The 26,834-nt window shown below is 31.3% G+C and overlaps 2 protein-coding genes and 1 long non-coding RNA gene across 4 annotated transcripts in view; 2 read left to right on the forward strand and 1 right to left on the reverse strand.

Annotated features, from left to right (window-relative positions):
• The first annotated feature begins 617 nt into the window (after positions 1 to 617).
• On the forward strand, positions 618 to 7,325 carry LOC125866164 (PHD finger protein ALFIN-LIKE 2-like). Of its 2 annotated transcripts, XM_049546471.1 has the most exons (5): positions 618 to 779; positions 854 to 886; positions 1,586 to 1,808; positions 6,555 to 6,675; positions 6,880 to 7,325. In XM_049546471.1, the coding sequence occupies exons 1-5, from the start codon at positions 686 to 688 to the stop codon at positions 7,129 to 7,131; spliced, it is 723 nt and encodes a 240-aa protein (XP_049402428.1). In that variant the 5' UTR covers positions 618 to 685; the 3' UTR covers positions 7,132 to 7,325. The 2 variants fall into 2 exon arrangements, with proteins under 2 accessions (XP_049402428.1, XP_049402429.1); XM_049546472.1 differs by lacking the exon at positions 854 to 886 and having other exon boundaries at positions 636 to 779.
• A 5,277-nt stretch (positions 7,326 to 12,602) lies between these two features.
• On the reverse strand, positions 12,603 to 15,322 carry LOC125866161 (jasmonate-induced oxygenase 2-like). The gene is made up of 3 exons (XM_049546468.1): positions 14,765 to 15,322; positions 13,028 to 13,361; positions 12,603 to 12,851 (listed from the first exon to the last, which is right to left on the reverse strand). The coding sequence occupies exons 1-3, from the start codon at positions 15,265 to 15,267 to the stop codon at positions 12,603 to 12,605; spliced, it is 1,086 nt and encodes a 361-aa protein (XP_049402425.1). The 5' UTR covers positions 15,268 to 15,322.
• The window catches only part of LOC125866167 (uncharacterized), a 48,014-nt gene continuing 34,238 nt past the window's right edge, over positions 13,059 to 26,834 (forward strand). Inside the window, exon 1 of the long non-coding RNA XR_007446465.1 lies at positions 13,059 to 13,186. This is a non-coding gene — a long non-coding RNA (uncharacterized LOC125866167). The remainder of the gene's footprint in view (positions 13,187 to 26,834) is intronic.

The raw sequence follows: 26,834 nt of genomic DNA on the forward strand, positions 1-26,834 counted from the left end.
TATAATATTAAACAAAGATATTTTAAAAGTTATAATTTTTTTAAAACTAAATAGGCATATAATAAAAAAAGAGGCATTCTAATTTCTATGAGACTATTGTTTCTGTTTTTTTTTTCTCTCATTTATATTTGCTTCTCTTTTAGTTCAGACTTCAGAATTTTGAATCTAGCAAAACGTTAAAATTCCAACTTCCAACAAATGATAAAATTTAGAATGAGACATAACATATTTTATTTAAAATAAAAGGAACTATAGTTATGCAAACCCTATTATAATCTGGTGGAAAAAATAAATTCCAAAATTATGCAAGTTTCTTTTAATAAAATATTTAATTATATCTTTTCTGCTAAAAAAAAAAGATTTTTGGTCAATCTTCTTACAAATCTAACAAAATATTCGGCTGAATATATTATAGATCAATTTCAAAAAACTACTCAAGTTTAAATAGATTTTTTTATTATTATTATTATTTTACAAGTCCAACAAAATATAATTAGGTGGTCAAAAAACTATTTTTCACATAAAACATTTACCAAAAATAACTCAACTCTGTCCAAATTCAATTTAATCTTTTCTCTCTCATTAATATAAATCTGTATTTAAAGATCGGTTTTTCTCTGATCTTCTTTTTACCTTTGCTGAAGATCTCAGCATAATTTTTTTTTTTTTGTATTTTTTGAAAAGAATGTCAGCTGTTTCTTCAAATCCGAAAACTGTAGAAGAGATCTTCAAAGATTATAGCTCTCGTCGTTCTGGAATAGTTCGAGCTTTAACACATGGTACTTCGTTTACTTTTTTTTTTTTTTTTTAATTTTTTGGAATTTGTCTAAAAATTGATTTTGATTTGTTTCAGATGTGGATGAATTCTATAATCTATGCGATCCAGGTAATTTGAAGTTAGTTTATGTTTTAGATTGGTTGATTTGCTTGTTGAGTTTTGAATTGCATGAGTTTTTTTTTTTAGTTTGTGGAGTGGATTTGGATTTGTTTTAGTTAGTATTGGAATGAAATGGAGTTGGATAAAGTGGAATGAAACAGGAGATTCGTATAATCAGCTCCAATTAATTTGGAATTGAGGGATATTTGATTGATTTTTTCCTCAGATAGCTTTAATTGGCAGCATTTTTCAGTTTATGTCTCTGTGTTTCATTTCGTTTGAACTAAATTTTCAGATTGGATTTGTTATTGAGATTTGGTTTAAAGTTAAACTGACTGTGGATGAACTGCTGTTGAAATGAAAATGACAAGAAATTGGTTTGCTTGGAAAATATTAGAAATGCTAACATTAGTATTTTGATAGTTGAGAAATTTAGTGTCTCCAACTTCAAAACTCAGAAAATAATGGGCTTACTTTGTTGATCTTTATCATTAAATACCGGACTTGGTTTATAACTAGGACTTGAATTCATGCTTTGTGCCTAGTGCCAACTACACAAAATGTAACAAAAATTGGATTTTTAAAAGGGCCTGTGGCTTATTTAGTTTTTGTAATTTTAGGAAAAAAAACTTTTGTGTCCTGAATTTGTATGGTCCTGACTTTTCTGATTGATGGTTGTGTGATTCATGTTTTATTACGTGGGTGTAGAGAAAGAAAATTTGTGCCTATATGGACATCCAAATGAGACCTGGGAAGTCAACCTTCCTGCTGAAGAAGTCCCACCTGAGCTACCAGAGCCAGCACTAGGGATAAATTTTGCGAGGGATGGGATGAATCGGAGAGATTGGCTTTCATTGGTTGCTGTGCACAGTGATTGTTGGTTGCTTTCTGTGGCATTCTTTTTTGGAACTCGTCTTAACCAAAATGAAAGGTACTCTTGTTGTTCGTTGGAATTAGGATAAATTGGTATACACAGAAGTGCAAAATGATTTTAGGAAATGCAGGCTCACTCTCCACTGTTTCTCTTTGTCTAGCTGCAATCTACCTGATCTCTCTCTTTACTGTAATACCAACTACAGTAATATTTTTCTTGATTCTTAAAAGAGGAAATAGGCTACTTTTTCTGTATGGGTTATCTCTCTGTGACTCCCCAATGTTTCCTGCTATTCTTTTGTTGTCTCATGCTAAGAAATTTGATAGTTGTTTTATCAATATGTAAGTAAAGTTGCTAACTGGCTAAAAATGAATGTTTTAGTGGTTAAGGAACTGACTTAAGCAGGGTGTGTGTCCCAAAATCCTGCTCTAAGATTTGTTTTTGGTTTTGCGTGTTTTTGGAGAATTCATCATAATCAACTATGCCTTAATCCCAAATGAGTTGGTCCAACAATTTGAATCCTTTATATATTTCGTTCTATTTGAGCTTATTTTGTTCCAACAGTGGTGAGTAGTATGTATCTTAAGCCTTTGGGTTCTCTAAATCTCACACTTACCTCAAATTGTTCACTGCCCAGCCCTAGTAAAAGTTATATAGGCTCTCCTTAGATATATGTAGCTTTCTTCAGATATCCTAAATCAGAGAACTCTAAGCAAGACTTGATGCAAGGAATCTGTGGCATTTGCTTTATGCACCAATAAGTAACATGAGTGTGCAGGACTGGATAGCAACATTTTCAGTGTTGATGTGGACAGCAACATAAAATGAATTGCCCGAGTTAAAGTTAGAAATTCCCCATTGTTTATTTAGGGCTTCTACTAGGTATGAAGTTGATGATCAAAGGATTTGGCAACGAGTTTTAGAAGCTAGCCCCCGGAAAAACAGTGCCTATCCTTTCTTGGGAGGCTCACTTTAATTAATAGTGTATTGGATAGAATTCCTACATATTTGATTTGATGTCACTGTTTTCCCATTCCTAGCTGTGTTGAAAAGACCATGAGAAGTCAGTTTCGTTGGGAAGGAAATTTTGAATGGAAAAAGTTCCATTTTGTAAATTGGCAGAAAGTTTTCAAGGACGAGAAAAGTGATGGCTTGGGAGTTAGAAATCTAAAACTTCATAACAAGAGTTTGTTATTCAAATGCTTGTGGAAATGGGGAGGAAATAAGGAAGCAGCTTATCGATGGTATATGGTAGAGAAGTATCTTGGACACCCTGAGCAGTGTCCATGCCTTCAAAAACTGGATTATCAGAGCACATAAGTTGATTATGGCACATAACTGGATTATCAGAGCACATAATTGAGATTCAGTTTTAGGAAAAACTTTAATGATTGAAAGTTCTCAAAATTGATCAGCTTCTACGTTAGGTGGAGCCTTTGATCGTTGGTGCTAGTAGGTTGAATTCTCAAATTTGGACAGATAGTTGTTATAGTCTGTTGCTAAAGCAAATATGTTACTAGGATTTAATTTGACCATAAAAGATGTAATGGAAATCACAAGCACCCTCTGAAGTAGCTTGTTTTTGTTGGATTGCAGCTAGAAATGCATGTTTAACTCAAGATATGTTGCAGATGCCAGATAGGAGAATTCCTCTGTGCAATAGATGCTTCTTCCGTGAAATTTCTCAGTAATCTGCAGAAAATCTGTTTCTGCATTGCAGTCACACAAAACAGTTATGGGATCTATTCCTGAATATGAGTGATGAAAGACCTATTGTTTTGTTGGTAGAATAAAAACTCAGGAATAATCTGAAGCAAAGTTGAAAGCCAATTTTTTTTGCAACTTTTGGACCATTTGGTTGAAACTGAGTACGAGACGTTTTGAGAGTCAGAAGAATCATTTAGCTATTGTAAAATATAGATGTCTTCAAAATCTATACTTTTGGTGTAGGGGAAATATTGAGGCTTAGTTCAGTACACAGATTTTATAGAAGTTTTAAGATTGTAATAGATACAGCTTACTGTAGTTTGTATGCTTTCACTACCTCCTTTTGTACTCCTGTAGCAAAATTTACATTTCCTTACTTTAAAAAAAGAAGAAGAAATATATCCAATTATCCATAACTCCCACTGTCTGTTAAGAACAAACCTTTACCCCTTAACATTTTGCTGTATGTTTTATCTTTCGTGATTACCATCTGATTGTTCAGTAATTTTAGCTGTGCTTTAGAGTCACTGGAGATTGTTGCAAGTTCTTTTGCTCATACATTGACTCTTTGCGGAGATTATTTTCTTTTGTGGACATGTTATGTGTGCTACTGCTTCTTATTGTATTTGATTTCTCTATGGCTACTGCCTACCAGTGGCGGACCCAGGATTTTCGTTCAGGGGGTTCAGAAAATAAAAGTATTAACGTGTAAATAAGCCAACAAAACAAAATTTCAAGGAAGTAGTAATATATAGTTTTAGTGGCGGACCCTTGCATTCTTTTGGGTTTAACACCACATTTTAGCATGTTTTATATAAGAAAAAAAACTAAAAAAAAAACGTGAAAACCTGAACTGGAACTAAAAAAAAAAAAAAAAACTGAAACTAAAAAGTAAAAAATAAAACGCTAACCCAAGGATTTGAACCCTCGACGTCAGACTTAATTTTAGAGGAAGCCTCGACGTCAGGCTTAATTTTAGAGGAAGTTGCCACTGGGCTATCTCTTTCACCTTGTCATTGAGGGGGTTCAAAATATATATATATACATAAATCCAGAAAATTCACAGTGTAATTTTTTATTGAGGGGGTTCGGGTGAACCTCCTGGATGACACGTGGGTCCGCCCCTGCTGCCTACTCGACTATGGGCTTCTGTGGAGACCATGAAAAGGGATGATTTCTGAAATGTTGGCCATGTTATTTGAAATTGTATATTGTTCCTGTAGATGGGGAAACCATGAAATGGGAGATGTTTCTCATAATGCAGCTTTAAATGGGCAAATTTGTCCTTCTTTGTCTTGTCTAGTTCTTCTCCACTTCTAGTCTATAGCTCCATAGGCTTCTATTAGCTGCCGCATTACATTAATTTTGGATTTAGATTTCCTTGCCGAGGGCCTGTGCACCCCCGGGATTAGTCGGGGCTCAAAGAGACTCGGACACCCGGTGCAAATAAAAAAAAAAAAAAAATTTGGATTTAGATAAATATAGTGATGTTAGAATTTTCTACATTCGATCTATGAGCTTCGATAAATAGCATAAAATATTCATCTTAATTCTGTCATAATTAGGAATCTCAATAATTAGGTGACTTTCCTTATTTCATGTAGTACCTTAGTTCTAGTAGCCTAAAATGGAGCCCTCCTGTATATTGTCTATCACCAATTCAAGACAAGTTCTCTCTTTTTATCCCCTATTTTTCACATCATATATTAAGAGGATCTACGCTCTTACTAGAGACCCAAGTAGCTGCATCCAAGGGTTCAAGCCCAATTGGAAATGCACCATCTCCAAGAGTTAGTTGAGTTTTGGAAATCCCCTGTGAGAATGAACACTTTTCTAAGCGAAGAAAACGGTGTGGTCTAGTGGTCAATGAACTGGGTGCAGCATTGTTATATATTTGAAAAAAAGTAGAGACCTACCCAGCCAAAAAATTTCCTCAACTCTATTTTACATTTCTTTTCTTTTTCTGGTTATCATCTCCTGATCCCCGCATGACTGGCTCTTCCAACTACTTTTCCTGTTTTGTTCCATCTTTCTCAAGCAAAACATTTCTGGAATTACTTCTTCGTTTCTTTCTTCTTAGCGATATTATAGTCTGGTTTAATGGGTTTTATGTCTTTTCTCTGAACATTAAGGTCGTATTCCACTATTCCTTTCTTTTACTCAATGGACTTAAAATTTGGGTAACGAGATCCTCTTCTAAACCTTGAATTTCTGGTCTTTGTTCTGTATATGCAAATTACCAGCAATAAATCCATGTGAAGAATTCCAGCACCACTTCTATTTACAGTAATTGTTCACTATTCTGGCAATACTATGTTATTGTCTGACTACCAAATTTTTTGATATTATTGCAGTGATGTTATTTTGAATATGATATGATTTAAGAATATATTTTTTTCTGGCGTATTCAACTTGGTATAATCTCAGTTTCGTTTTGCAAAACTCAAGTTGCTTAGCTACTTCAAGTTTAAAGGGCATGTAAAAGTCAAGAAAATTGTTTTAGTTATATGTTAGAATATTCTGGATACATTCTATGTGTTTAGCTTAATAGTATAAGCATATTTTGCCTAAACTTGTGGTCTTAAACATGTCATATCATTTGTGTGGCCATAAGTGATCATTTGAAAGCACATATAAGGGATTACCGGCTCTGCTAAGTGGTAACACGATGTACAGAGTCTGACGGTCTTACACATGCCATTACATTTGTGAGTCTATAATAGATTATCATTAAGGATAACAATGGGAAGTTTGAGTTGAATTGTTTCCAAATTTAGAAAGAGGTTGTTGTTTTAGGAATAGACTAAATCTGGAATAGAGGGAGCAACTTTTTTACATGTTTGCCTTTCTTATGCAACTTTTCCTGCAGCCAATTCAGACAACTTGTCTCTTCTGCTTTATTTTTGTAGGTTGGCTACTGTCAGGCAAAAAATTCAGTTGTCTTAGTTTTTATGTTTACTCAATGAGTGTTTGGATTAGTATCTATTACAAAGTTTATCACCTAGTTTCTGCTATTCGACAAGAGGAATGTGCTTTATCAATCCTTGAGAACTAAAAAGGAATTATTCTGGTTTGCAACTTTCGCTTCTTTTGTAGGAAGCGTCTCTTCAGCATGATCAATGAACTTCCAACGGCTTTTGAAATTGTGGCAGAAAGAAAGCATGTAAAAGAGAAGCCCACTGCTGATAGTGGAAGCAAATCTCGTGGTAGTACGAAGGTATTTCTCTCTCTGTTGTTCCTGAATTAGTGTTGCCTTTGTATTAATATGCTTACTGTAAAATCTTCAGATTATTAATGCTCGAGACTAAGACCATTAAACTCTAAATATAGTTCCTTATAGTTTCTCTTTCAGTATGTCCTGATTTACCGTATGTGTTTTTTTCCTCCCCTACCACTAAAACTCTGCTCCTACATTCTGTAGAAATCTAGTGATAGTCAGGCCAAAAGCACACCAAAGCTTGCAGATGAAAGTTACCCGGAGGAAGAAGAACATGGTGAGACACTATGTGGCAGCTGTGGTGGGAATTATAGTGCTGATGAATTTTGGATCGGCTGCGACATCTGTGAGAGGTGGTTCCATGGGAAGTGTGTTAAGATAACACCTGCTAAAGCTGAGAGTATAAAGCAATATAAATGCCCGTCGTGCAGCTTGAAGCGTAGCAGAGTACAATAGCTATTTCATGAGGGCCATAAGTGCTGTTGCTCTGACCCATTAACAGAATAGTATAGCAATCTTACATTTGTGATTGACATTCTACTGTGATGTTTCCTTACATGACTCTTGGGAAGGAAATGCAATTTTACTTTCTTCTGTTAATCCATGTTTGGATGTTATTAGCCCCATCTATAGAAAACTTTTTTAAGTTATTGTAAAGGTTCCTATACTGTATGGTTTTGTATTTGAATAAACTAATTGATGCTTTGGGATTTTTGAAATGGTGTGTCAGCTAAATGGTTTTGGGATCTAACTTGTAGCCAGCCTGGTGTATGGGAAGAGCTCAGAGGCTATGCAAGCATGGTTCAAGGGCCCTTGATTGGGATGGGACATTACACTGCTGTTTTGTGCAAGGAGGATAGAATTGCAGGATCCCTGTCCCAAGATAATGAGTCTCCCAGACGGGCAAACGTTCTGAAGCCTTTCAAGATAATGTGTCTCTCAAACGGGTAAATGTTCTGAAGCCTCTCAAGATAATGTGTCTACCAAACGGGCAAGTGTTCTGAAGCCTCCCAAGATAATGTGTCTCCCAAATGGGCAAGTATTCTGAAGCCTCCCAAGATAATGTGTCTCCCAAATGGGCAAACCTTATTGTTGTTTACTTATGATTAAAAAGTTCTAAAAAACAAAATTAGTGTCTTTTTCTAGATTTCAAACATTGCATTAACCAATCATTGTATTGAAATAAAACAACACTATTTCAATAGCATTATATCAACTTATCAAATTCTTGAGCTAAATTTTATCATTCTAACTTTATGTTACAATATATATATTATTTTTAATAGAAAATTTGCATTGTAAATATTCTTACTTCATAAATCATAAGCTAAAAATATCACAATCTTTCCTCGAAAAGAAATTGTTAAAACAAAACGGTTATTATAATGATAATTAATGGTTTCACATCTAAAAAAAATTTAAAAAGTAAATTATATATAAAAAAAAACTTACAATTTTTTTTTTTAAAAAAAATAATAATTTAGACCTCTTTTTTGAAGTTTGACTTTTAAAGTTTAGGCCCTCAATTTTATTGAATCGACCCAACAAATTAGATTTAAAATAATTGGGATTTGAAACTCAGCATTTCATCTCATGCGAGTTCCATGGAATACAAATCGAAGTACAACACTATGGCAAATGGCATTGTTAAAGTCAAAAACACATATTTTAATATGCATGTACTGATGTACATATATATATCCAAAACGGAAAAGGGTCACATTTGTCCTTGTACTCTTAGAAAAGGGTCATATTTACCCTTCATCATATTTTTTTGAATATTTGCATTTACCATCCAATTTTGGGTACATATTTGTTTATTAGTCCACGTAGCGCCTACATGGCTCCATGTGTATATTATTTTATTATAATTAAATTACTTTCTATTTAATATTATATTTGACTCATTTAGTAAAATCCAATCCAAGTAATGTGAAAATCCATTAGCCCAAATTTTATACCCATCATCTTGCGTCACATTAGATGATAGGTGTTTAAGATTTAAAAGCTGTTCCAAAATGATTAATACCGACTGAGGATTGTGGTGGACAGTAAGAGTGAAGTGGATTTGCTGGTGCACCTCCGATCCGTGATACTGTCATCTGAGGTCTTGCACAGAGGTTTAACAACACCTCACTCAACTCTCTTCTTAAGATAGAGACCTAGCTAGTATCATATCATGTTCTTTTTTTGGTGAGGTATTGAGTTTTATCTACTATGCATTATATTTTGCTTCTTCCATTTGTTTCTTATTATGTTTATGTAAGTTAGATTGGTATTGTCTATGTAAATACAATATAATTTTGTGCATGAAAATATATACAAGAGAAACACCGATTTGTGTATGATCGATATTTCACAAAAAAAATGATGGGTATAAAATTAGGGCGGCTTAAGTCTCCTTAAAGTTGTCCGCATAATTCATTTAGACATCTCAACTAAGACTCTTGCCTATTAGACACTTTAATATTAACAAATTTTTATTTATTGAACATAAAATGACAATTAGCTTTAAAAATATTGTGCGTGTAATTCACACACATTATCTTGATAAAAATCATGAATAAAATTACGACATGTGGCACATGGGCCCATAATTTAAATTTTAAAATAATTTCCAGCCTTTAATAATATAGAAAAAGTTAAATTGATAAAAAAAAAAAATCTCTCCCCCCACCCCATCTAACCTATTGCCCTTTCTTCTTCATCTTCTTCTCTGTCATTCCGCCATCGCCATGCACCATTGATTCCTCCGGCTATAACAAAAAAGAAAATATTTAGCCCCACCTCATCCCGAATTCACCCACCAAATCCTTTCCTCTTTCTTTTTCTTCGTTATATTCTATTCCTCCGGCGATTATTGCGATTTTTGTAAAAATAATCGACCTCGATAAATTATTTCAAAATTGACATATCAAATTAAATTATAACATTTTTAATAAGTTCAATGAATGGTGATAGTTGCTCGATCAGAGTTAAATATTGAAAATAAAAATGCACAAATATTGGTCAACTTTTTAACTCCAATAGTCAATTTTTTTTTTTCTTCTTCTTGCAAATTCAACAGGCAATTTGCTTACAGAAAATGAAAAAAAAATGAATCAAAACAAAAGGGAGAGAAATTTGAAGTTATTAAAATGGTGGGTTGAAGAAGAAGATGACTTTCACATGGGTGTGGGGGTGGGTTTTTTTTTTAATGATTTAAAAGATTAATGCTTAATTAAATTAATTTTTTATTTATTTAGTCAATGCATACCAAGGGTCAAGAAAGTAGGTACAAATTTATTTTTAAAAAATAAAAAAAATTGCATTCACGCACTCAACAGCAGTGAGATATACTTATTTTGCCACATCAACGTTTTGTGTTTAATAGGTACATGTCTTGAACAATTTAGGTGTTCAATAGGTACTAGCCCTAGTTGAGGTGTCTAAATGAATTATGCGGACAACTTTAAGGGGCCGCCGATGACTTAAGCCAATTACGCTAATGGGTAATGAAATTAGGGCTGATGGATTTTCACATTAGTTGGGTCGGATTTTACTAAATGGGTCGGATATAATACTAAATAAAAAATATATTTTTAAATTTAATTATAATAAAAGTATATACACATGGAGTCATGTAAGCGCCACGTGGACTAATAAAAATGGTGACATGATAAGTTGACTATATAAGGGAAAATATGTACTCAAAATTGGATGGTAAGGACAAATATATTAAAAAAATATGACGAAGGATAGATATAACTCTATTCTAAGAGTACAAGGGCAAATATGACCCTTTTCCGTATCCAAAAAAGAAAATAGTTTAAATTGTAAAAAAGTCAATACATTTTAATCAGTTTGAATATTTTTTACAAATTAATAAAACTTTGGGGAAAAGCGCGAATGTGCCATTCAATAATATTTTTACATATTTTTAGTGTTTAACAAATAAGTCAAAAATATTATTACAAACACATTTATATCTAATCAGATAAATATTAAAGATAATTAAGAGTGTGTGATGATAATGATGAATATATGAACTATACTACTATGGGGGGATGGGGTGGAATACGATGTGTTGGAGGATGATCAAAAAAGTGAACCACGCTTTTAGGCCAAACACATAAGGCCAAACACATAAAATGTCAAAATGAAATTTAGGAATAAGTTTAAAAAATATATTTCTTCTTCTCAAACTGAATTAAGCACATGGTAAATGGTTGGATGTTCAATTGCCCATGTGCTTGGTTTAGACAAAAGAGGCAAAAATTAATTTTTTTTAAATGAAGTTGGCCAAAAGTGAATGAGACATTGTTATCATTTCAACCTGACAACTCTAAATATATATGCGGAAAATATAATTGGCAAGACAGATTTTTGACACGAAATGACACGAGCAACAANAACAAAATAAAATAATATAAATCTAACAACAAAATAAAATAAAACTAATGAGTGAAGTAAAGAAAAAAAAATGAGTAAAGTAAGAGAGAGAGAAAATAAGAAAGAAAAAGTCAAAGAGTGGTTTTCTATTTTGGAGGGAAAACCACAAGTAATTTTGTCACCTAAGGGCTATTTGGTCATTTCGTCGTGTCTTGCCAATTCATGCCAAAAAAGTGTCTTGCCATTTAGCACTACTCATATGTATATCTGTAGTATACCTAATTTTCAACCACAAATATAATAATAATTATAATAGTTTGATGTTTTTCTTTAGTTTGACTTTGCAACTTACTATTCCTCTATCAACAATAATTATTCATTATTAAATTGATATACCTTTTAAAAAATTATAAATAATAAGAATAATATTTCAATTTTATTTTTTAACTTTATTAAGTTTAATGATTTAAGAAATGTGTTAAGCAAAGATAAAATAGACACAAAAATAAATCATTTCTTAATTTTTTAAATTGAACAAATATTATCGTATAATTATTTTTAGTATTATAATTATTATCGAAGGAAGAAGTATCTAAGATACAAACTACAATATTGCTTCAACTCAAACTCCTACATGTTGATATCCTACTAGTGAGTACTGTCCCTACATATCTTCAACATTATAATATATTTTCTTACTTGGAAAATAATTAGATCTTATCCTAAGTGATAATGATCACGTGGTTTAAACTAGAATTTATTTTATTATATATGTTGAGTTGAGTATAATAAACGCATAGTTATAATGTATTATGCGATGAGAGAGATTGACCAAAAAAATTTCACTTTCTAAGATTTAAATTAGGTAAATTTTGATTAATATTTTAAATTATAATTTTTTCTTATGTTAAAGCGAAAGAAACTGTAATTTATTATATTTATTATGGTATACTTTTTGAATACTTAAATTTTGTTGAAATAATCGTGCATGGGATTAAAAAAGGTATTGAGTATTTGCCTTCTATAACCTTAGTTACATTACAAGAAAATATAACAAAATTAGCCGTGGAATTTATAGGCAATTCCTTGCTACTCCGTTGCTAAAAGACACCTAGCTAATTGAATTTTCCTATAAATTTATTGTTAATCCATAGTTAAAGAGGATTAGAGTGAGATTTTTATTGTTTAGCTATATACAAGATTTTGTCCATTGCTAAGTCCTCATTTTCTGGTAGTCCCCTCTTTTAAGCTAACTTTTGATGTTGAATTCAGCGCCTAGATGTAATGATATCTTTACATAGTATTAAAGCATGACAAGTCTTATATTTGTAAACTAAATATAAAAAAAAAATGCGATTCTTTTAGACCGACTTTAAAAAAAAGAGATTATCACATAAATTGAAATGGAGAATACAAAAATCAATATTTCACTATTTCAAAGGGAAAATATACTTTATAAAGAAGCTGAATTTAGCAAAAACACAAACATGATGGAAATATCAAATTAAAATTATGCAATACTTAAAAAAGAAACAAAAAAAAAGTAGTGTCATTATTTATCTTGGCGATTTTAGTGATTCAACTTGAGATTTTCCACAAGGACCCTTTGTTCTAATGAAAGCTCGATATTCGTTGAACGTCATCGGTAAATATAACACCGATCGATCCTCCGTCACAAGTTCATTTGCAGGTTTAATGAGAATGTCACCTCCTGGATTGTAGAAGAACGCTAAAGAAATACGTTCTTTCGCAGAATTAACGATCACACGATGTTCTATACTCTTGTATATTGCGTTGCTTAATACCTGTAAAATGTACAACATAAAATGTGAACAAAAAAAAAAAGTAACTTGAGTATAAACCGGGCCCTACATCATCACTCTACTCTCTTCATACTCGTTTCGCGAACCAATATTTCCACATTCAACATACACTAGAAAATGACTAATCGTTTTTTCTACCTAGCTATATATATAATTACCTGAATTTGATCTCCCATATTGACGATGAAGGCATTTGGAACCGGTTTAACTGTTATCCAGTCATCACCACGACGGACTTGGAGGCCGGCGACGTCGGTGTCAGGGAGGAGAAGGGTCATGCCACCAGGATCAGAGTGGGGAGAGAGTCCAAGTGTTAGGTCAGGCTGGGGACATTTTGGGTAAAAATTAACCCTTAAACATGCACCTCTTTCATTGTCTCCACCAAATTTTGTGTGTAGATAATCTTCATTTAATCCAAGGTTTATCGATAAGATTTTCGTTAATCTTTCACATAATTTTATTACTTCTTGTCCATATTCACCAATTATTTGCCTGAGATGTCATATAAATAACAAAAAGTGATCAAAAAGAAGATAGAAGTTAGAACTTATAACATGTATTATAGTCCACAAAATGTATGAGTTTAAATTTTGATATGTTTTAATATAGTATACTATAAAAATTTTACATCATCATTGGATCACTGAAATTTTTTATAATGTGACATGTAATCTTGAAACAATTATAATAAAGGTTTTTTTAATCATGAATTAGTGAAAAATTTGTGCTAAACTCATTTTTCATTGAATCATTTCACTAAAAAATACATGATGAGAAATAAATTATCACTTGTAAAATAATAAAAAATTTCATAATTTTTTCCGTATGAAAACGTTACATTTATACTAGAGTAAATTAAATCCGATGCACAATAGCACGTTTGTCACGGAAGAATTGTACTATTGGAAAACGTGAGGAAAGATAGAATGTCGACCAGATATGTCGACTAAAATTTATTGCTAATCATGTTGTGTCCATTAAATTGTTAAAACCTGTGGTATTAAATGTCATGAGATTTATAAAGATATAAAATTATTTTATTAGGGATAAATAAAAAATTTAAAATTTAATTGTTTTTAAATATATAAAAAAGAACGTGTCATTGTTTTTCCGAAGTACTGATTATAAGAAAATAGTACTCCCTCTCTCTCATTTTTTTTTTAATGACAAGGGAAATCCGCAGTCGCTATTCTTTGGGTGCGCACAGGGTAAAACTCCCGTTCCTATGCAATAGCTCGCAAACCACATAGGAGAGGTAACCCGCACTAGGCAAGCCCGGTGTGACGAGCTCGACCCAGAAGGCAAACCCGCTTTCGCTGGCAAGGGGTTTCGAACTTGAGACCTCCAACATGGAAGTCCCAAGCCCAAACCACTGGGCCACCCCGAAGGGTCTCCCTCTCTCTCTCATTTTATGTGACACTTTTCGAATTTCGAGATTCAAACAAGTCTATCTTTGACCGTAAATTTTTTATTGATCTTTTAAACATTTTGAACTATCAATTATTGTGACTTATAGTATTTTTTACGTAGTTTACAAATATATAAATTTCATTTCAAAAAAATTAAAGATTTCGTGCACAAATTCCCGGTCAAACTTAAATTGTGACTCTCGAAAAACGAAAAGTGCATATAAATTGGGACAGAGGGAGTACATTAAATGGATGGAGGGGGTACTATATCAGTAATTAAATAAATAAAAATGTGTTATTTATATCCACTGATTTTTCTTGGATCTATGAGATCACACACTTCAACATGATATCGAAGCTAACATATAGGTCCCGTGTCCGAGTCTCCCCACCACCAATTTATGTAAAAATAAATAAAATCACGCTATAACCAAAATAGTCACACACTAAAACACGTTAGAATTGAAAAAAAAAATGAAAGTTCACCTGCATGAAATAGGAAGACTAGGCCATTTATTCTCATCCTTCAACTTCTCAGGAAGATAATGAAGGAAGAAATAATCACACCAATCCAATTTAGCACCTTTCACCACTCCAAGTCTGCTTCCATAACCCTCATAAGTAATTGGCGAATTCGCAAACTTCTGCTTCTCATCCAGCGGGAGATGAAAGAACTCCCGCCAGACACCACGTGCGATAGCCATAAGTTCATGGCTAACGCCGTGGTTCACCACCTGGAAGAAACCCCATTCGCGACAAGCCTTGGAAATGATTTCCATTGTCTCGTCGCGAATGGATTCATCCGATGACTTCAAGTTTTCAAGGTCAATCAACGGAATATTATGAACATGTGATGATGACAACGTTGTCATCTCACTTGGCCTGTCCGATAGGAGCTTCACGAAGTTTTCGGGAATTTTCTTAATGCCACTTTCGGACAGTTCATGAACTCGAATAATCGGCTCGGGCCAACTTTGTAACCGGCTCATGATTATTAAGTTGCAGTGATCGAATCGTTTGTTCAGTACTGCTAACTATTTGTAGTACAAAAATTTTGTTGGTTGTGGACAAGATAATGATTAAAAGAAGCAAAATTAGCGTTAGCTATTAGTTGAGAAACGTGAATTTCATGGGATGTTGGGGTTTGTGCTATATTCAGTTGTAGTTTATTTGTTGTGTACTACTACTACATGAGGAATCTTGATTGTAGTTTAGGTTGTCGTTTTATTGGTCGATTGGAAAGAAAGATGAGATGTATGGGTCCAGAGACTAGACTAGACGAATATTTATAATAAGTTAAAAAAAAAAAAAAAAACTATAGGTTATAATGAACAAGTTGTTTGGCAATGTACGGTAGAAGAACTAGGACTGAAAAGTTATTTTTATTATAAGAGTACATGATAATGATATGATATATGATATATGATATATGATATACTATACACCACCACTTGTGTCAAATTATCGATTTTAAGACTATATTTTATATTGCATTGTGTGGAGAGTAGACTGCCACGCTAAAGAACAAATACAAGAAAAAATATATTAAATATTTGTGACTTAAAAGTAGTTTGATTATCTTAAATATATTATTTCCTCATTCTCATTTTATATAAATTAATTTGACTCGTTATATAATTTTTAAAAAAGAAAGAATGACCTTAGAAATTTGTAATCTAAAATAATGAAATAGCGTAACTATAAAATATTTCATTAAAAATAAAATAAATATTTTAAAATTAAATTATTAATTAATATAAAAATATTTTTTCTTGAAACCGCCTAAAAAAGAAAGTAATAAGTATATGAAAACAAAAAAAAAAGAGTTAAATTACGGCTCCGTGATGGTCTTTACTTCTTCTTCTTCTTTCCTATTTTGTCACTCACACACGTGCTTATTGGAATGAGAGCCAAGACGCATGAGTGGGTAGTGTAAATTATGGTGGTTTGGTATGAAGTTTTTTATTTTCTTATTTGATCGGTTTAAACATTTAAAAAATATTTTTAAATAGACTTATTTTTCTTAAATAATTTTTCAACAAAAAGTAAGAAAATCATGTTTCCATTGAACATCTAAACCTAACACGGGACTCAACTCTCAACCATGATTTGGGACCCAACCTTGATCAACCCCTCGATCCCATTCTGAGACCTGATCCCTGACCCCAATTTAGGAACTAACCCTTAACTCGACTTTTGAGTGGACCTAAACCAAACTCTCGACCCAAACCCAAGTCTTGATCTTGACTCAAGATCGATTCCAAAACCCCACTAGATACCTGACAGCTCCTGACCAACCTCGACCTGGTACTACCCCAACCAACTCGACCCAACTCGGCTGGTTAATGTCAGGTTTTGTATTGGGGTTAGGTATCTTAAACTCAGTCTGGTATCAGGTTCAAGGTTAGGTCTCGAGTTGTGTTAGGTCCTGGATCGTGGATGAGGTTAGTTATTGGGTCTCAGGTTGAGTTAGGTCAGGGTTGGGTTGAGGATCAAATTCTGAAGCAAGGTCGAGGTCAAGGTCAAGATCATGTTGGAGGTCGCATCCCGAGTCGAGGTAGGGTTCAGGGTCGTGTCTCAGATCGATGTCGTGGTTAGGATAGAGGTCCGATTATGTGTTAAAGAGTGGGAGTTCGGGTTTGGTATCCTGACCATACTTAAATGTTCTTAGGACAATATTTTTTTTCTTACTAACCAAACACTAAAAAATGTGTATTAAAAAAAGACTCACTTATTTTCCATTTTTTGCGGAAAACGTTTTTCGTGGAAATCATTTTCTTCCGTACCAAACACACCCAATGTGAATTATTATAGCCTACTTCTATTGATATAAAAAATAAAAGACAAAAGAGGGTTGCATAATTTCCGCAAAAAAAGAATAAATTTTGTTTCCATCCAATTTTCAAAATTAAGATTGCAAGTGTAAGCCTCGTTCCCATTATTATCAAGAACGAGGAGTAACTATTGTATTTTTTCCATGTCGGCACCACGATTTTATCATTTTACGTATATGCATTTTGTTTAGAAATTTTGATCATATATAAAATAGATTCTCACTTCTATAAAGTCATTTCAAGTGTCTTTTCTTTATTTGATTTCTCACTAGAGTAATATTTAGATCGATTAAATATGTTAAATCGTGGATAAATGGGTTACCTCTTCCAATATTTGCTAGGGCGTCCACATATGAGCTAGTCAATTTAAATTTAGGAGCTACTATGTTGTCTTATATGTTTCATTATAGTTATTACATATTATTTCATAATGTATCATTATATATATATATATATATATAGTTTTCATAAATATCATAGTGTTAAGAGGTAATTACATCTTATCGATCCCTACTCTTTTTCAAATTACAAAATCCTTTAAAATTTAAGGATTTCAAATATATCAATCAACGTCCGATACATTACGTCCCTATACATTATCTTTGTTGATATAAGACACATATGTCCTGATACATCGCTCAACGTCTCAATACATTACCTAATTTGTTGACAAGACACATACATTGTGTCCCTTACATCACATAAGAGTGATGTATCTGAGAATACGACAGAGCAGCGATTTTTCTATTTTTTTTCAAATGGTAAAGAATTTTAAAAAATATAATAAAATAGTTATGTATTTAGATAATTTTTCCTATATAAAACGACAGAGTAAACAATAAAATAAAATAATTAAATAATAAGTAAAGATGAAATTAAAAAAATAATAACATGATAATAGTTATACCTAAAATAAAACTTTTCATCATCATCCGATAATAAATTTAACAATACTCTAATATAATAAAATTTAAATAATAATCAAAATAAATATTATATTTAAATTCATAACGTAATACAATCTAAAAAGAAAGAGAAAAAGTGGCCCAAAATAGAGTTCACATGCAGCATGATGATACAACGTATTATGACAGAAACTTTAGTGTCAGAAACAAATTTCAGTTTGAAAGCAGAAATCATCGTCGATGTCGTCTTGTCCTTTAGACAATGTTTGACCGACATACATAACAATATTTCTCCCTGCAATATTTTTAATATTTATGTAATTACTTAACTTTTTTGATATTTTTATTTTTATTTATTAGCACGTGATCTATGAGTTATTTCATTTCTTTTTGCGGTTTGATGAATCGATTACACTTATTATTTTAGCGATAATAAATATCCACATTAATAAATAAAATATTAAAGTCTTTATTGTTATTAATTAGTTAATTATCATTAAATTTATGTCACTAGACTTTAACAACATAGTGCTAAAATATAATTATCACTATTAATTATTGCTAAAAATATATATTTAACGACTAATATGATATGCTATTTGATGTTCATAACTATGTACCTACTCGTATATATAAATATGATAAACTTGAATGGTGCATGTAGCATGACAACATAAGTTCACATATTCTTGAGCCGAAAAAATCAAGTTGAGGTATCCATGCATCTTTACTATTATTATATTATTATGTATTAGATTTAGAAAAAGGATAGAGACATTTCCTTATGCTTAATTCCCACTTTTACAAGGTGGGAAATGAACCTTACAAAAGAATAAGACGTTGGAAAATAAAATAGATATATGGTGATAAAGTCATGGAAGTTTGAAAAAGAAGAAAAGAAAAAAAAAGGAGGAAGAAAATGTAGGAAGAAGAAAGACGAGGATAAAGATTAGGGCAACTAAAGAATGTGATTTGTGTAGTTATCTTGTCAAGCCTTCTAGAGAATTAGATAAATTTTGGGGAAAGTTACGTAAATCTAGTTTAGGAGTTGAATATTTAGACACACTATAATTTGCAATATTATGTATCCTATCATATTTTGGTGTGTCCAAATATGTTCAGATACGTCCAAGTACATGTATTTCGGGATATATGTGTTCAAAATAATGTGTAATTTATTCTAGATACATTGCATCCAAGTAAATTCACATGTATATGAAATACATAATAAATCTCTCTCGCCTCTCTCCCATCTCGCTCGTCACTCTCTTATGTATCTGGTATCTCAGATAATGTGAATCACACCAAATAAATACAGATACATGTATCTAGTGTGTATCTAGTATAATTAACATGTTTCTGAGATATATAACAAATCTCGCTCGCCGCCCTCCTCATCTCGCTTGCCTCTCTCCCTATTTAATATATCTGATAGCAAAAAATACATGTATTTAAGTGTATCTTCTTCAATATATGATAAGAAAATCTTAATTTAAAAATAAATATATATAACATTTTAAAATAATAATAATAATAATATATAACAGTAAAATATGTCGAATTTAGGGAGCTTCTCCTAAATTGTATGTGTGTCTAGTTAATCCAAAAGAATTCTAAAGTTTTGAACAACTCCAAGATGATTATACCTTGTACCTTTTTATTACCTCATAACTACAATTGTTCTATGTTAGTGGAACGGCCACTTATTTTTTTAATGCCAGTATTATTTTCTTCGCTCAAAAAAGCGACTCTAGAAGATATTGTTGCTATTCAGAAAAAATATTGATTTGAATTTTATAATGGAAAATTTTAGGCAAGTTCTGTTGCTTTTTACTATTATAATTAACATGATTAAAAGTCGTTATATAAGATATAAGTGTAGTATAGTGAGTACTGATTAGTGAGTATGATGTGAATCGATGGTAAAAAAAGATTCAAAAACTAAAGAAAATAAAATATATATTTACAAATGATAATTTTCATTGTTAAAGATATGAACGTTTGTTACATTAATAAATTATTTTCATATATAAGAAAATAATAATAATAAATTAAGCTATACTATTTATATTTAGACTTAAAAATTGGTGTTTGTTTTTAGTTGTTTCATAAACACCAGTAGAAAAGAAATGTAAAATTTGTCGATGTTAGAGAAATGTTAAATATCAATTAAGGACGGATCTACTCAAATTTGCATAAGTTAAGGGTATATTTGATCCCTTTGTTTTTACTTATTAATGAGCTAATTAGGTTAAATTGAGGTTCCAATAATTAAATTAAAGACATATTTAGATCAAGTGTTGAACAATAAGAACACTGGACATATGTGAGTTAAACTATTAACGAAGGAAATATCTATTCAATTATATATATATATAAAGAAAAAAGATAGAGTAAACTTTAGGTTTATCAAATATAAAAGTCATATTTGTATGTTATAGCTATAGTTTGTATAATTGCGCTCTATAGCAAACTTTATGTTTGCTATGGCTATTAATTTGTATATTTCGGTATACATATACATAAAAAATATATATTTGGGTCTATTTGTATATTTCGATATACAAATGGGTCCTGCATTTGTATAGTTCGGTATATAAATGGGTCATGCATTTGTATATTTCGGTATACAAATGGGATGACAAAAAACATGAAATGTTTGCTGCGAATTACAAATAAAAGAAACTATGGCTATAACATTTAATTTGAATTAATAATTTGCTATGTCATACAATTTTCCCAAAAAGATATAATTGTAGTACAAAGAATGGGCCGGTTCTAGGCCCGTCTTTATCAGATTGGATTGATTGTGGAATTTCTCAAATTATGGTTGAAAAATGAGACATTTACATGAACAAATCAGAAAAATAAAAAAACCTCCAGACACTTGGTCATAGATAAATATTTATCTTTTTTTCTTGCCAATAAAAAATTACTAATGATATTGAAGAACTGAAGTTTATTTGAGGAGGATTGAAGGTGATTTGAAAAGTTTAGAGTAAAAATTCGTAGTTGAAATCGAATTGAAAAAACGTCAATGTGGTCCAGAAGAGAAGCACACTACCTTTCTTTGATTCCGTTCCCACAACGAAAATGGACTGTGAATGGTACTTGGGATTGATTTTGATTTGAGGATCTTACACAGTGTATCGGACTCCTGTATTATGTCCATGTATATCACACATATTATACATGAATTATATATGTTGATACACGGAAGATACACAAATATACATGCGTGGTATACACATATATACACCAATTCTGCTACAAAACTCATTTCTTACTTATTTGAAATCTGAAAATAATTCCAAATCAACTCCCTCAAATATGTTCTAAATTAGTTGAAATTTGAAACAAAAACCCTAATCAATTTGAGGTTACATCCAATAAATTGATGAACCGGGTTTATCTTCTTTACATAATGAGCTTCGAAAATTTTGTTCACAATTATTATCAGCTTTAAATATTGGAAAAATTATAGAAATATCACCTTTTAATTTACTTATTACCATTATCCCCTATAAGTTTTACAAATCTCCAAAATCCCTTATTTTCACGCATCAGATTAGTGTATCTCGCGCATCCGATTAATGTATCAACACTTATATTATTGTATCTCACGCATCAGATTAGTGTATCACGTATAAAATGTAATGTATCTTACTTAACGATTAATGTATCTCGCGCATTAGATTAATGTATCAACGCTTATATTATTGTATCTGTTTGAGGGATTTCTGTAATTATAAACTTTTAAGGGATAAGTTGTAATTTTGCCTTAAAAGTATGTGATTTCTGTAATTTGCCCTTAAATATTTGATTAAACATATTTGACCTTTAATAATGTATTTTTAACACATTTTGCCGCTAGTCCAACTTAATATAATTGCTAGTTAAATATATAAATAATATTCACTAATTACGGACTTCCTCCGTCTACTTTTAATTGTTATGTTATGTTTTTCGAAAGTCAATCTGACTAATTTTTTAAGTTAAATTAGATTACATTAATATGATATTTTAAACAAAAAATTAGATATTCAAGAACTATACGAAAAGTGCTATAAATTGCAATTTTTTGCATATATAATATGATAAAAAATACATCGTAAAATGTTAGTCAAATATCTTATAGCTTGANTATATATATATATATATATATATATTTGTTGGCTATTATTTTATTGGACGACTATATACTAAAATTTCCTTAATTAATTCAACCCACTTGGTTTTGACTCCTAAAAACTGAAAGTTTCTAAAATTTTAATGAAATCATTCTTAAAGTAGGATGGATCAGATTTTTTCATCTTTAATCAAAGGTATCGAATTAATGTTCGAGTTCTGATTAAAAAAAAAAATCATATAAAGGAGCACGTCCCCCTTAAATGGACCTTATGCTATGCAAATCTGAATTAGTTGGTTCCTAATATGAATATCAAACAAAAGGAAGGAAAAGCATAGCTAGTGGCAGGTGTTGGGGTAGAAATGACCATTAGGGGCAAGGTAAGCTTCTATTTACATTTTTTGTTTCTAAATAATGATTTTGTTTAAAATTTAACTTCCTTTTGCTTTAAGAATCAATTCATACATAGACAAATTGAAGGTTACATATGATAAATTGAATAGATATGTATACTGAAACCAAAATATAGATGATAGATGTATAATATATGTATAACATGTGTATAATCGGTATATAACTTTTATATATATATATATATATATATATATATATATATTTATTGGCTAGAAAAAAGTGAATATTAAATCTAATTGGATATTTGTGTAAAAATGAACCGGGAGTAATTCTATATCTTGTTTATAAATATTTCTATATCTTGTTTATCAATTATGATTTGCTCATTTGATAAGATTTTATAAGAATTGAGAAAATTTTGATAGTTTTCATGGTAATTACAAAAAAATATACAATTTAACAAATTCAAATTGTATGTCTAAACAAGAGTCCGGAGCCAAAAGGGCAAAAAAAATTGTCAAAAATTCTAAAAGGGAACATCAATTTTTTTTAAAACCAAAAGGGCAAAATCGCTCCTGACAAAGTGATTTCCCTCTGACACAAAGCAACGATTTTGTAAAAAAGAAAAAAAATTTATATTAAAAATCGTTGCTAGGGCAGCGATTTTGTAAAAAAAAAAAAAATTCCATTTTTATTAAAAATCGTGATTTTAAATCAAATTTTTTTTTCCCTTACACATCGCTGCACTGCTATTATTTTCATGCATATTGTTAATTATTAATAATATAAAAATGATAAACAAGACGAACAGTATACTCAATAAAATTGTTGAAACATGAGGAAAATTGAATTATATATCATAAATAATAATAAAAGAATATTAAATTTTGAATTCAAAGATTAGGTGTATATATCATTAATATTCTTTTATTATTTTTTATGATATATAATTCAATTTTCCTCATGCTTCAACAATTTTATTGAGTATACTGTCCGTCTTGTTTATCATTTTTATATTATTAATAACAATAGGCATGAAAATAATAGCACTGCAGCGATGTGTAAGGAAAAAAAAATTTCTGATTTAAAATTGCTGTTGTGGCAGCGATTTTTAATTAAAAAAAAATATTTTTTTTAATTAAAAAAAATAAAATTACAAAATCGGTTTGTCATTGTGTCAGAGAGAAATCGCTTCGTCAGGAGCGATTTTGCCCTTTTGGTTTTAACAAAATTTGATGTGCCCTTTTGGAATTTTTGACAATTTTTTTTGGCCTTTTGGCTCCGGACTCATCTAAACAAAACTTCAACTTTATATCAATTTGATTGCCTATCATAATTTCAAATCATGATTTCATATAGCATGAGCAGACAAACACATAGAGTCATGAAGCACATATGATGGACATCTCATAAAAATCCATAGGATAAAAGAGGGTGAAAAACAACTAGTGCAAATATTATTTTTTAAGCTTGACCCCGATCATGTCTACTTATTCAAAAAAATAAAAAGGTAAAAAAAAATGTTGGAGGGGATAGTGGTGTAGCCATACATAGCTTAGAGTGGTCAGTCGGACATCTTCGTCAATATATATATTAAATCTTGGACACCCTTAACGAAATTTCTGATTTCACCGATGGATGGGGACATGGACCAAATTTCTAAACCTCCAACAAAAAGCAGCTAATCAAGAAGTACAAAAGTGAGAAAAAAAGAATTAACCTATACAATTTCTTTCCTATAAGCAGGACCATTTTAGGTAGCAAATATGGGCATATTGCCACACATAATTGCTTGAAGTATTAAATAAAAATGTGATAAAATTGAGTAGCTTCATATTTTCTCTAAGCCATAAAAATTACTCATGTTTTAGTGGTATGTTCTTATACTTGTTTTAGCCAAGCAAACAATCCACAAGTAATAAAGTTCACTTTGATTAATTTCCTACATATTTTTGACACCTAATTTTGGACCTCCACAATATAAAATTAATCATCAAGTTTCTTCAATTCCCAGCGATTTGAAATGATTGACTTTATAAAATTCAAAATATTTTTCAAGTTATTTTGAATAGTTTTTTCACCTTTTATAATTTTTAAATAATAATATGACTTTTACATAATTATATATATAATTAGTATATTTAATAAATATTCGAAAACAGTCTCAAAAAGATTTTAATTTTACTTAATTAGTTGGTTAATTGGTTTAGTCAGTTAATACTTATATTTTTGAGTTAATTAGTTTATAATTAAGTTAATTATTTTATTTCGTAGAAATTAAAAAGCTCGTTAATTAATCAATATTAATTCGTCTTATATAAATTTTAGTCAAATTCTCTAAACTAAACTCAATTTGGCTAACTTCTTAATTCCCATTGGCTAGAATTGTAATTCTTGTGGCCATTTTTTGTATTACAATTTAAGCCCCACCTTAACTCATTTGCAAGATCACTTTTGGGCCATTTCTTTGAAATTTCCAATAGCCCATCTCCTTCCAAGCCCAGAACTTTCAGCCCACTATCTCATTCCAACAACAATTTCCAATCAATATCAACAAACCCATTTTTACCATACAACAACAATACCAAAAGAAAGAACTAGCCCACCAAATAACATACAAATCAATAACAATACGTACAACGTACATACGACCCCACCCCAACGCGTTCTTCTTCACGCGTACACTTAGAAGAAACCCAGAAACTCCAGCCGAGAATCAAACGAACCAGCAGCAAAATCGCAACAGCAGTACACGAACTAGCACCAATCGAGCGTGTGGCGTCGCGTTTCTCTCCTATGTCTTTATCCGTCCGTACGTGAGTAGTGCTAGGTGGAGCAATCTCCTTCCTCGAGCGTACTTATTCCAAAATCGAACGGTTCTACCCTCGAGTCCGTTAGAAATTGGTACTATTGCCAGTCGTTCGGGCCTCATCTCCCGAGGAGAATTTGAATTTCTAATTCCATCCAAAATTTCACCCGATTTTTCCCTTTTTTCTCGAACCAAAATCCCCTCTATATAAGTTCTTGTCTTCTTCATTGTTGGGGTTAGAGTTTGAGGGAAAGAAAACAGGGAATACATAGAAAGGCTGTGACATAACTCACAGAGGCTAAAAGTTTATTTTTGTTTGGGTATTGTTTTCCTTTGGACTTCATCTAAGAAATGGTGGTTAAGATTACATATAAGAATAGATTCAAAGAGGTATCTATAGCTGTAGAGTCTCGAAAATTCTGAGTTTTAGAATTCTTTTTCCGAAGTTTTCATCAAAGATTCTTCACCGGAGTTTGTTGGAATCTCACTTCAATGGTGGAAGCTCACTGTTGCTAGCTTGTTTTCTTCCCAACTCGCTGCTCGAAAAAAGGTATTGTTTCCTTCCTTGTAATTTTTTTCTCTGCTCTTCTTTCATTTCAAGATGATATTGTCAATGTTTGAAATTTTTTACTTCATGGTTATTTGCTGTTAGTTACTGTTGATGTTAATGATATTTCGATGTGATATATATGTTCCTATTCGATTCCATGATTTGGCCAAGTCAAAGTTTTATAGGTTTGCATCTAATGTTGGTGTTTCTTTGCTATTCTATTTGCGGGTTTTCTCATGATGCATCATTTTCTGTTTCAGCATGTCTGTTGTAAGCTTGTTAATTTATGATGTTTTCTTGTCTCCTCTCCTCTAATAGCTTCTGTTAATCGAGTCTAATTTTAGGAAGATTATAATCGACTGTTTGAACTCTAAATTCATTCTTGTTTAACTAATGAACCTCATCAAGATAGAGTTAGCATGAGTACATTTTCTTTCATTAAATTTATCTTGTAGCAGCATTTTCTTTACATAAAAGTGTGCATATTTTGGGTTTAAATGTGGCTGTCCATTTTTTTTTTGTTTATAATTTTTATAATGCATGTCTTAGTGTAAAATTGTGCTAAAATCATTGCGATGTCTTGTTATATTTTGTTGCAACTCTTCATTAATTGTCATGGATACAAATGTTTTGTTCTTTAAAGTAATTTGTTAGGAAGTGTATCCCTCTAATCCCTTACTGTTACTGTTAAGTTATAGTCTAGGAGCCATATTTCCTTTAATTCACAGTTGGTTTGTGTGGTAAAGCGATAACATTCTTTGTTCTATAAAGAGTATATGAAAATTATCCATTAATGTCATGCCTTGTTCTATTGAATCGGTGTGTTTCATTTCTTTTTTTTAGGGCATGATTTCTTCAAGTCTTAGTGCATGTGTATGGACAGTTATCTATTTGTGTTCAAATGCCCGCTATTTAATTTGATTAATAATTATATTTAAATCAATTTTCCTTTAGTCACTTACTAATTACTCTCTT

Source organism: Solanum stenotomum, chromosome 5 (assembly GCF_019186545.1).
Source record: "Solanum stenotomum isolate F172 chromosome 5, ASM1918654v1, whole genome shotgun sequence".
Lineage (NCBI taxonomy): Eukaryota > Viridiplantae > Streptophyta > Magnoliopsida > Solanales > Solanaceae > Solanum > Solanum stenotomum.

Bases quoted from the DNA above. Each gene is read 5' to 3' on its own strand.
- LOC125866164 (XM_049546471.1), top strand. From the start codon at position 686: ATGTCAGCTGTTTCTTCAAATCCGAAAACTGTAGAAGAGATCTTCAAA. The intron at 780-853 runs GTACTTCGTTTA...GATTTGTTTCAG, and splicing joins AGTTCGAGCTTTAACACATG to ATGTGGATGAATTCTATAAT. The intron at 887-1,585 runs GTAATTTGAAGT...ACGTGGGTGTAG, and splicing joins CTATAATCTATGCGATCCAG to AGAAAGAAAATTTGTGCCTA.
- LOC125866161 (XM_049546468.1), bottom strand. From the start codon at position 15,267: ATGAGCCGGTTACAAAGTTGGCCCGAGCCGATTATTCGAGTTCATGAA. The intron at 13,362-14,764 runs GTGAACTTTCAT...ATGACATCTCAG, and splicing joins AGTCTTCCTATTTCATGCAG to GCAAATAATTGGTGAATATG. The intron at 12,852-13,027 runs GTAATTATATAT...TACATTTTACAG, and splicing joins ATATGGGAGATCAAATTCAG to GTATTAAGCAACGCAATATA.